Raw genomic sequence first — 11231 nt, forward strand, 5'->3', positions numbered from 1 at the left:
CAGCCTCCCTAGTAGCTGGGACTACAAGCGCCCGCCACCACGCCTGGCTAATTTTTTTGTATTTTTAGTAGAGACAGGGTTTCACCGTGTTAGCCGGGAGGGTCTCCATCTCCTGACCTCATGATCCGCCCGCCTCGGCTTCCAAAAGTGCTGGTATTACAGGTGTGAGCCACAGCGCCCAGCCTCCTTTACTCTGTTTCTTTCCTTCCTTCCTTGTCTTTCTTTGTCTTTCTTTCCTTCCTTCTTTGTTTCCTTCTCTCTTTTTCTTTTCTTTCCTTCCTTCTTTCCTTATCTCTTTTCTTTCCTTCCTCCTTCTTTCCTGCTTTATCTCTTCTTTCCTTCCTCCTTCTTTCCTTCTTCTTTCTCTTCCCTCCTTCTTTCTTTCCTCCCTTCTTTCTTTCCTTTCTTCCTTCTTTCTTTCCTTCCTTCTTTCCTTCTTTTCTTTTTCTTTCCTTCCTTCTTTCTCTCCTTTTCTCTCTCTTTCCTTCCTTCTTTCCTTCTTTTCTTGCTCTTTCTTGCTTGCTTTCCTTCCTTCCTTTTTTCCTTCTTTTCTTTTTTTTTTTGAGACGGAGTCTTGCTCTGTCGCCCAGGCTCGAGTGCAGTGGCGCAATCTCGGCTCACTGCAAGTTCCACCTCCTGGGTTCACGCCATTCTCCTGCCTCAACCTCCCGAGTAGCTGGGACTACAGGTGCCCGCCACCACACTTGGCTAATTTTTTTGTATTTCTAGTAAAGATGGGGTTTCACCATGTTAGCCAGGATGGTCTCGATCTCCTGACCTCGTAATCCGCCCACCTCTGCCTCCCAAAGTGCTTGGATTACAGGCGTGAGCCACTGCGCTCGGCCTTCCTTCTTTTCTTTCTTTCTCTCTCTTTTTCTTTTATTTATTTTTTTATTTTTTGAGACGGAGTCTGGCTCGGTCGCCCAGGCTGGAGTGAAACGGCACGATCTCAGCTCACTGCAACCTCTGCCTCCCAGGTTCAAGCAATTCTCCTGCCTCAGCCTCTGAAGTAGCTGGGATTACAGGCGTGCACCACCACGCCCGGCTAATTTTTTGTATCTTTAGTAGAGACAGGGTTTCACCATATTGGTTAGGCTGGTCTCGAACTTTTTTTTTTTTAGACGGAGTCTCGCTCTGTTGCTCAGGCTGGAGTGCTGTGGTGCGGTCTCGGCTAACTGCAACCACAGCCTCCCAGGTTCAAACGATTCTCCTGCCTCAGCCTCCCAAGTAGCTGGGATTACAGGTGCGCACCACCACACCCGGCTAATTTTTTGTATTTTTAGTAAAGATGGAGGTTTCACCATGTTGGCCAGGCTGCTCTTAAACTCCTGACCTGTGATTTGCCCGCCTCGGCTTCCCAAAGCGCTGGGATTATAGGCGTGAGCCACCGCGCCAGGCCCTGGCCCTTCTTTCATGTTTTAATTCGAGGCAGCTTGGCATGTACTAAGTTTTCAAAAATACATACATTTCCATCTATACTCCGACACCCATCCAATTAGCAAATTGTGTTCACAGCTCTCAGACTCACTCATAGATTTAGAATCTCCTCAGGGACTTAATCTTAATTGAAGACAAATGAGATCCTAGAGGGGCTTTTTGTCCTAAAGGTGAGCTGGAATGTGGGAGGAACAGTTTTAGCACAAGATCAAGTTGAAAGTTCCTTCATCTTTTCTGGTGATACTGTGGCTGATGGTATTTGCTGTTAAATGGAATGGTAGTGAGGAAATATCACGGAAGGGGGCACCCGGATTCGAACCGGGGACCTCTTGATCTGCAGTCAAATGCTCTACCCCTGAGCCATACCCCCTCTGTCCATTACAGGTTCCTTCCCTGTCCACTTATGGTGACTCAATACAATCAAGTTCCACCCACATGAGTTCTGGCAAGTTTTGTGTTCTAAAGCCCCACCTTCTTAATTATCCATCATCTGGTTTGGCTTTTCCATTGGCCACCAATAAATTGAAAGGGAACACTTGAAAAATGACATTCTGGGCCAGGAGGGTGGCTCACGCCTGTAATCCCAGCACTCAGGGAGGCCGAGGTGAGGTCAGGAGTTCGAGACTAGCCTGACCAAAACTGTGAAACCGCGCCCCCACTAAATATGAAATAACTAGCTGGGAGTGGTGGCAGGCACTTGTAATTCTAGCTACTAGGGAGGCTGAGTCAGGAGAATTGCTTGAATCCCTGGAGGCAGAGGTTGCAGTGAGCTGAGATCATACCACTGCACTCCAGCCTGGGCTAACAGAATGAGTCTCTCTCTCTCCTTCTCTCTCTCTCTCTCTGTATATATATATATGCATATCTATACACATATATATACATAAACATACACACACACACACACACACACACGCGTATATGTTTAGTAAAGACAGTGTTTCATCATGTTGCCCAGGCTGGTCTCAAGTGATCCACTTGCCTGAGCTCAAGCAATCCTCCCATCTTGGCCTCCCAGCGTGCTGGCATTACAGGCATAAGCCAAGGAGCTTGGCCTTTGCTCTGTTCTTGATGGAAACAATAGCCAGCTCTGACCTGGGGCTCTGCTGACAGCTGGGGAAGTGCTTTATTGAGGTTGAGTAGTGTGGCTCCTTCTTGTCCCACTGGTAGGGCAGAACTGAAGCCCCTCCTTTCAAACCTGGCACTCGTTGGTATGGAGTGCAAGGGTGTAGGCCTGAGAAGCCCTTTCTCCTCTCCCCTCCTCTCCAGGGGGAAGAGAAGCCAAGGGCAGAACTGGCTCATTCCTCTAATCTCAGGGAAGAAACAGCACACGTGGAGACACAAATTAAATTTTTAACGTAAAATAACATTAAGAGTTCATCTAAACATTTGTCTTAGAAATTCAGGTCGATGGCTAGGAAGGGAAAAGATGCTGTTAGAACAGAGGGAAGTGGGTGACCTCTCCAAAGACGGACGTGCTCCGACGGAGGGCTGGAGTGTTCCGGCGGTAGCCAAACCTTCCATTGAACCCATAGATTGGTTTCAGATCAGCATTGTAGTGGTCGTGCCCAGTCACCTGCTGGAGAGAATGCCCTTGGGGGCAAGGAGAGAGAGGCCTGAGCCTGCATTCAGCCCACCTCTTGGCTTCCCCATTCCCCTGGGTGTGGTATGGGATGCCAACCAGGCATAGTCACTTGCATTCCCCATGCCCACAGCTGAACATGCAATCCTCAAATTCCCCGAGCCTCTGGGCTGAAAGGCCAAGGGCTGGTGAGGCTGAGGGACAGAAGGCTTCCTAGAAATAAAACCCCGCACCAGGAATAATTGCAGGAAAACTGTGAATGGTTTGTGCTGGGACAGGAAGGGCCAGAAATTCTGGGATTGGCAAAGCTTGCTTTTCTCCCACAAGAAATGAGAAAAATCTCACCCTTGCCTCTGACCCATGTGGAAAAAATGGATGAGATCAAGATCAGTTGGGCCAAATGGCACAAAGTATCATGTGACTAGAGAAGTGACCCACGATGGTGGAGCTGGGCTGGGAGGAGGGTTTACCCTGTTAGAAAAATATCTCGGCCGGGCGCGGTGGCTCATGCCTGTAATCCCAGCACTTTAGGAGGCCGAGGCGGGTGGATCCCGAGGTCAGGAGCTCGAGACCATCCTGGCTAACATGGTGAAAACCCATCGGAACTAAAAATACAAAAAATTAGCCAGGCGTGGTGGCAGGCGCCTGTAGTCCCAGCTACCTGGGAGGCTGAGGCAGGAGAATGGTGTGAACCCAAGAGGCAGAGGTTGCAGTGAGCCGAGATCGTGCCACTGCACTCCAGCCTGGGCAACAGAGCAAAACTCGGTCTCAAAAAAAAGAAAAATATCTCTCAACTCTTTCCCATTGTTGTTAACCTGGGCCTGGAAAATGAGCAGGATGCAGCAGTGAGGGGAACAGGGGCTTCAGAGTTGGGAAGAGCGGAATCTTTTTGTTCATTTGTTTTTGAGATGGAGTCTCGCATTGTCGCCTAGGCTGGAGTGCAATGATGCAATCTTGGATCACTGCAACCTCTGCCTCCTGGATTCAAGAGATTATCCTGCATCAGCCTCTTGAATAGCTGGGATTATAGGTGCCCGCCAACATGCCTGGCTAATTGTTTGTATTTTTAATAGAGATGGGGTTTCACTATGTTGGCCAGGCTGGTCTTGAACTCTTGACCTCGTGATCTGCCTGCCTCAGCCTCCCTAAGTGCTGGGATTACAGGCAAGATCATGAGCCACTGTACCAGGCCCAGGAAGAGCAGAATATTAATTTCAGCTCAGCCCTCTTGCCAAATTACTTTAACTAAAGAAACTTGTTTCCCTACCTGTGCTGTGGGGTTAGTGTGACGGTGAAAAGTGCCTAACAAATGGCTCAGGTCTGTAATGCCAGCACTTTAGGAGGCTGAGGCCAGAGGATCACTTGAGCCTAGGAGTTCAAGAGCAGCCTGGGCCACATAGGGAGACTCTATCTCTACAAAAAATAAAAAATTAACTGAGTGTGGTGGTGCACACCTGTGGGCGCAGCTGCTCAGGAGGCTGAGGTGGGAGGATTGCTCAAGCCCAGGAGGTCAAGACTGCAGTCAGTAGTAATTGTGCTACTGCATTTCTTTTTTTTTTTAAATGGAGTCTCGCTGTGTCGCCCAGGCTGGAGTGCAGTGGCATGATCTTGGCTCACTGCAACCTCCGCCTCCTGGGTTCAAGCAATTCTCCTGCCTTAGCCTCCCAAGTAGCTGGGATTCCAGGTGCGAGCCACCACGCCCGGCTAATTGTCTTTTTGTATTTTTAGTAGAGACAGGGTTTAACCAGGTTGGCCAGGCTGGTTTGGAACTCCTGACCTCAAGTGATCCACTCGCCTCGGCCTCCCAAAGTGCTGGGATTACAGGCATGAGCCACCACACCCATCCGTGCTACTGCATTTCATGCAATCCAGTTTGGGTGACAGACTGAGACCATGTCTCAAAAAAAAAAAAGAAAAAATGGGGCCTGACATACAGTACTGGGGCTTATTAACTAATATTAGGGAGCACTGTGGCACCATATGCTCGTGTATGTGAAGAAAACCTGGAAGGATGTAGTCCCTTAGCCTCTTCCCCTCAACCAGGCCTCGCTATGGCCCAGGAACCATGATGAGGCTGGAAATGGAGGCAGCACTTGCCTGTCCCTGCCCAATTTCTCCTGTTGAGGTATCTCTGTCCTTGCCCAAAGATGTGGATATAGTCTACAATCCAGCCATCCCTTCCTGTACCGCCATGATCCTGAAAGTGGGGAAGAGAATACAGAAGACTGTCAGCCACAATGCTGAGGGGGGCACGGTGCAATCTGCCCTGGGGTTTGCTGTGGGGAGAGGGAAGAGGTCAGAGCCTTAGGTAACTGGGGCAGACAGACTAAATATATTTAAGAACCAGGCCAGGCGCAGTGGCTCAGGCCTGTAATCCCAGCACTTTGGAAGGCCAAGGTGGGTGGATTACCTGAGGCCAGGAGTTCGAGACTAGCCTTGCCAACATGGCGAAACCCCATCTCTACTAAAAATACAAAAAATCAGCTGGGCATGGTAGCAGGCGTCTGTAATCCCAGCTGCTCAGGAGGCTGAGACAGTAGAATTGCTTGAACCCCGGAGGCAGAAGTTGCAGTGAGCCGAGATCTTGCCGTTGCACTCCAGCCTGGGCAACAAGAGCCAAACTCTGTCTCAAAAAAAAAAAAAAGAAGAAGAACCTATTGCCTCTCAGGGCAGTTGAACTTGGCAGCTGAAGGCTCAGTCTCTGCTGCCAGACAGGCTGGGTTCTAACTCCAGCTCAATCATTAACAGGCTTTGTGAACTTGGGCCAATTACACAGCTTTTCTGGGCCTCAATTTCCCCATCAGTAAAAGGAGTATTGCTGTGAGGTTTGTTTTTTGAGACATGGTCTCACTCTGTTGCCCAGGCTGGAGTGCAGTGTTGCCACCTTGGCTCACTGCAACCTCCGCCTCCTGGGTTCAAACAATTCTCCTGCCTCAGCCTCCTGAGTAGCTAGGATTACAGACATGCGCCACCATGCCAGCTAATTGGCCAGGCTGGTCTCAAACTCTTTAACTCAGGTGATCCACCCGCCTCAGCCTCCCAGAGTGCTGGGATTACGGGAGTGAGTCACCGCACCGGCCTGCTGTGAGACTTAAGTGGTTTTGGTCAGATAAAGGGCCTGGCATAGTGAAGTTGTATAAATGTTATCTTTATTTAAATGAAAATAATACCTACCACAAATGGTGGTTTTGACAATAATACTTTTAAAAATTAAACAGGTTGGTTGGGAGCGGTGGCTAACACCTGTAATCCCAGCACTGTGGGAGGCCAAGGCAGGAGGATCACCTGAGGTCAAAAGTTGGAGACCAGCCTGGCCAACATGGCGAAACCCCTACTACAAATACAAAAATTAGCCAGGTGTAGTGGCGCGTGCCTGTAATCCCAGCTACTCAGGAGGCGGAGGCAGGAGAATCACTTGAACCCGGGAGACAGAGGTTGCAGTGAGCTGAGATCGTGCCACTGTACTCCAGCCTGGGAGATAGAGTGAGACTCCCTCTCAAAAACAAACAAACAAAAGAAACAGGCTGGGCACAGTGGCTTGTGCCTATAATCCCAGCACTTTAGGAGGCTGAGGCAAGAGGATTACTTGAACCCAGAAGTTTGAGACCAGCCCAGGTAACATGGCCAGACCCGTCTCAACAAAAAAACTAAAAGATTGCGGCTGGGTATGGTGGCTCATACCTGTAATCCCAGCACTTTAGGAGGCCAAGATGGGCAGATCACAAGGTCAGGAGTTCGAGACCAGCCTGGCCAACATAGTGAAACCCCATCTCTACTAAAACTATAAAAAATCAGCTGGGCATCGTGGCAGGTGCCTGTAATCCCAGCTACTTGGGAGGCTGGGGCAGGAGAATCACTTGAACCCGGGAAGCTGAGGTTGCAGTGAGCCGAGGTCATACCACTGCACTCCAACCTGGGCGACAGGGTGAGACTCTGCCTCAAAAAAGAAAAAAAATTAAAAGATTAGCCGCTGGGCATGGTGGCACACGCCTATAGTCCCACTTACTCAGAAGGCTGAGACTGGAGGATTTTTTAAGCCCAGCAGTTCGAGGCTGCAGTGAGCTGTGCCACTGCACTTCCAGCCTGGGTGACAGAGTGGCACTTTGTCTCGAAAAAGAAAATTGGAAAGCTTTTCCAAGGCCGGCTGCGGTGGCTCACGCCTGTAATCCCAGCACTTTGGGAGGCTGAAGCAGGTGGATCAGTTGCGGTCAGGAGTTCGAGACCAGCCTGGCCAACATAGTGAAACCCCGTCTCTACTAAAAATACAAAAAATCAGCTGGGTGTGGTGGCGGGCGCTTATAATCTCAGCTACTTGGGAGGCTGAGGCAGGAGAATTGCTTGAACCTAGGAGGCGAAGATTGCAGTGAACCAAGATCAGGCCACTCCACTCCAGCCTGGATGACAGAGTGAGACTCTGTCTAAAAAAAAAAAAAAAGAAAGCTTTTTCAAAATATGTATACCTTATCATTTTCAAGGTTTTAAATACTCAGGTTCTTCCTTTTCCCCTCCCCAGACTCTGGTTCCTTCTGTCGTAAAATTACCAGTCGATGCCAGTGTGGTGGCTCATGCCTGTAGTCCCAGCACTTTGGGAGGCTGAGATGGGCAGATCACTTGAGCTCAGCAGTTCAAGACCAGCCTGGGCAACATGGTGAAACCCGTTTTCTGTTAGTCCCAGCTACTCGAGAGGCTGAAGTAGACGGATCGCTTGAACACGGAAGGCGGAGGTTGCAGTAAGCCAAAATTATGCCACTGCACTCCAGCCAGGGTGACAGAACAAGACCCTGTCTCAAAAAAAAAAAAAAAGAAAGAAAGAAAAATTGGGCCGGGCGCGGTGGTTCACGCCTGAAATCCCAGCACTTTGGGAGGCCGAGGCGAGTGGATCACGAGGTCAGGAGATGGAGACCATCCTGGCTAACAGGGTGAAACTCCGTCTCTACGAAAAATACAAAAAATCAGCCGGACATGGTGGCGGGCGCCTGTAGTCCCAGCTACACAGGAGACTGAGGCGGGAGAATGACGTGAACCTGGGAGGCAGAGCGAGACTCCGTCTCAAAAAATAAATAAATAAAATAAAAATTACATGAGTCAACACATGTGTGACTCATGTGTGTCCGTTTACATGCACTGCACGGACCTATGCAAACAAACATTTGGGACTACACACACAGACACACAAACCCCAAGATTTGTTCACAGAATAACCCCATGAGTCCTCCTTTTTCTTCTCCACACCACTGATGTGTAGAAACACAAATACTGGAAGCGAAATGTTGGGTGGGAATATTGAACCATCAGCAAATAGTCTCGAATCTTTGATCTGGGGGGGTTAGCGGGGGAGTACTCTGCTGGGAAGGGGCCTACACCTAGGAGGGAAAAGGCCAGGGGGAGGAACTGAGGTCCGCAGAGATTTGAGAGGTGTCCCTCCCTTCAGCCCAAAGAACCAGGAGACCAAGCCCCACGCCCTGCCACTATGATGTCACAGGAGGAAGGCGTCTCGCCCTGGAAGTCAAATCAATTCCCTTTGTCTTGCTCACTGAGGTCACACGGATTTTCGCGTATTTAGAGAATTTGCGGTGTGAGGTCACCCTAGAGGGCGGGTCTGTAACGTCACAAAGGACAAAGAGACCGACTGGTGTGGGAGAAGCTGGCTTTGAGCCCTATCCCCTTGCCTTGCAGAAACCCGGAATGAGGCTATTCTCAAATTCAGGGCTGGAAGGCCATCCTGTGAGCTCAGGAAGCTTGCGCTCAACACCCGTCCTCCCTCTCCTGCAGTCCTCCGGCTTCATTAAGAAAACTGGGAGGCGGTAGCGGGAGGATAGCGTGAGCCCAGGAGTTCAAGACCAGTCTGGGTAACACGGCGAGACCCCCTCTCTACAAAAAAAAAAAAAAAAAAAAATTAGCAGGGCGGGGTGGCGCGCGCCTGTAGTCCCGGCTAATCACGAGGCTGAGGTGGGAGGATCGCTTGACCCTGGGAGTTGGAAGCTGCAGTGAGCCGTGACCGCACCACCGCACTCCAGCCTGGGCAAGAGTGAAACCCTGTAATTACAGGCTCAAACCTGTAATCCCAGTCTGGGTAACATGGCGAAACCCCGTCTCTAGCAAAAATACCAAAATTAGTCTGGCTTCGTGGTGTGCCTGTAATCCCAGCTACTCCCGACGTAGGAGAATCGCTTAAACCCAGCAGGCAGAGGTTGCCGTGAGCCAAGATGGTGCCACTCACTACACTCCAGCCTGGACGACAGAGCGAGACTGCGTCTCAAAATAATAATAATAATAATAATAACAATAATAATAAATAAAAATTTAAAAAAGAAAAGAAAGTAAACTGAGGAGGTGAAAGTGGCGGAGTCTTCTTTGTGGTGAGGACGCTGGAGTGAAGATTTAGGGAGGAGTGTGGGGTCTTCCAGGAAGCTCCAATACCTGATCAGTTTTCCGCAAAACGGGCGGAACCACGTGGCTCTGGAAGTAGCTGCGGGCGTGGTAGTCCTGCTGCGCATTGTAGGGCGGAATCGCCGACCACAGCTTGGGCCTAGAGCGCCCATAAGCGCGGGCAGTGGTGCTCACAGCCACCCCGTCCAAGATAAAGCCTTTCTCCAGTCGCAGGCGACACTCGCTCAGGTATGCCATCCCAACCACTGTAGCCTTGGAGGGCCTTTCTGGAGGGAATGAGGACCCTAGGTGGGGACACCCCTGTGCATTGTTACGTGATGTCAAGGACCCCTGTGACACAAACCCTATTGTCTCCACTCACCCTGGGTTGACCGGTGGGTCCTTAAGGCAGTGGGGGAAGTTTGCTTGCTTGGTCCCAGAGGAAGTTGACCAGAGACTGACATGCAAGAGGAGTTGGAAAGTGAAGGGGAGGAGACTGGATAACTGATTGTGGGGCAGTTTGTGTGCAATTAGGCCCCGTTCCCCCAGTTTTCCTTTAAGGTGAGTATTCTCTTTTCCCACGGTATTGCATGCTATTTCCTCAGCTCAGTTTTGTTGAAAAGCTTGTACCTGGAATTGATCAGAAAGTTCAGATCGCACCTACTTCCAATTCTCATTTTACAGAGCTAGAGGTTGAAGCTTAGAAAGGTTCCCTAGGCCGAGGCGGAGCTTGCAGTGAGCTGAGATCCGGCCACTGCACTCCAGCCCGGGCGACAGAGCAAGACTCCGTCTCAAAAAAAAAAAAAGAAAAAAAAGAAAGGTTCCCTAGGCCGGGAGCGTTGGCTCACGCCAGGAACCCCAGCATTTTGGGAGAACGAGGTGGGGGGATCGCTTGAGCCCAGGAATTTAAGACCAGCGTGGGCAATACAGCGAAACCCCATCTCTACTGAATAAATGAATACTTAGCCAAGTGTGGTGGCACGCACCTGTGGACCCAGCTGCACTGCAGGCTGAGCCATGGAGGTGGAGGCTGCAGTGAGCCATGATTGTGCCACACTCCAGCCTGGATGAGAGGAGACCCTGTCTCAAAAGACCGGAAAAAAAAAAAAAAAGGCCGGGTGCGGCGGCTCACGCCTGTAGTCCCAGCACTTTGGGAGGCCGAGGTGGGCAGATCACGAGGTCAGGAAATCGAGACCATCCTGGCTAACACGGTGAAACCCCGTCTCTACTAAAACTACACAAAATTAGCCGGGCGTGGTGGCGGACGCCTGTAGTTCCAGCTACTCAGGAGGCTGAGGCAGGAGAATGGCGTGAACCCGGGAGGCGGAGCTTGGGGTGAGCTGAGATCGCGCCACTGCACTCTAGCCTGGGCGACACAGCGAGACTCCGTCTCAAAACAAACAAACAAACAAAAAAACAGATTCCCCAAATCCAGTTAGCTGACTTCCAGTCAGTCCAGTTAACAATTCTCCTGCCCCACCCGAATTAACATTATTTATTTACTTATTCTTTTTATTTATTTATTTTGAAAACAAAGTCTCACTCTGTCGCCCAGGTTGGAGTGCAGTGACTCAATCCGGCTCACTGCAACCTGTGCCTCCCGGGTTCAAGCAGTTCTCTGCCTCAGCCGCCTGAGTAGCTGAGATTACAGGCGCCCGCCACCAAGCCCGGCTAATTTTGGTATTTTTAGTAGAAACAGGATTTCACCATGTTGGCCAAGCTGGTCTCGAACTCCTGACCTCAAATTATTAGCCCACCTCGGCCTCCCAAAGTGCTGGGCTTACAGGCATGGGCCACTGTGCCTGGTCTATTTTATGTATATATATTTAAATAAAAATATAAA

The 11231-nt window shown here is 50.2% G+C and overlaps 1 protein-coding gene and 1 non-coding gene across 2 annotated transcripts; both read right to left on the bottom strand.

Annotated features, from left to right (window-relative positions):
* Positions 1–1735: 1735 nt before the first annotated feature.
* Positions 1736–1807, bottom strand: TRNAC-GCA. The gene has a single exon. It is a non-coding gene; the product is annotated as a tRNA-Cys (tRNA).
* Positions 1808–2770: 963 nt separating this feature from the next.
* Positions 2771–9814, bottom strand: LOC105542987 (chromosome unknown open reading frame, human C17orf98). The gene is made up of 3 exons (XM_011984711.1): positions 9440–9814; positions 5117–5216; positions 2771–3030 (listed from the first exon to the last, which is right to left on the bottom strand). Exons 1-3 carry the CDS (start codon positions 9644–9646, stop codon positions 2873–2875), a joined length of 465 nt encoding a protein of 154 aa, XP_011840101.1. The 5' UTR covers positions 9647–9814; the 3' UTR covers positions 2771–2872.
* Between the last annotated feature and the right edge of the window lie 1417 nt (positions 9815–11231).

This window comes from Mandrillus leucophaeus, unplaced genomic scaffold (assembly GCF_000951045.1).
Source record: "Mandrillus leucophaeus isolate KB7577 unplaced genomic scaffold, Mleu.le_1.0 Scaffold272, whole genome shotgun sequence".
NCBI lineage: Eukaryota > Metazoa > Chordata > Mammalia > Primates > Cercopithecidae > Mandrillus > Mandrillus leucophaeus.

Bases quoted from the DNA above. Each gene is read 5' to 3' on its own strand.
- LOC105542987 (XM_011984711.1), bottom strand. From the start codon at position 9,646: ATGGCATACCTGAGCGAGTGTCGCCTGCGACTGGAGAAAGGCTTTATC. The intron at 5,217-9,439 runs GTATTGGAGCTT...CCCCACTTTCAG, and splicing joins TTTTGCGGAAAACTGATCAG to GATCATGGCGGTACAGGAAG. The intron at 3,031-5,116 runs GCAAGTGCTGCC...CTTGCCCCCAAG, and splicing joins GAGAAATTGGGCAGGGACAG to GGCATTCTCTCCAGCAGGTG.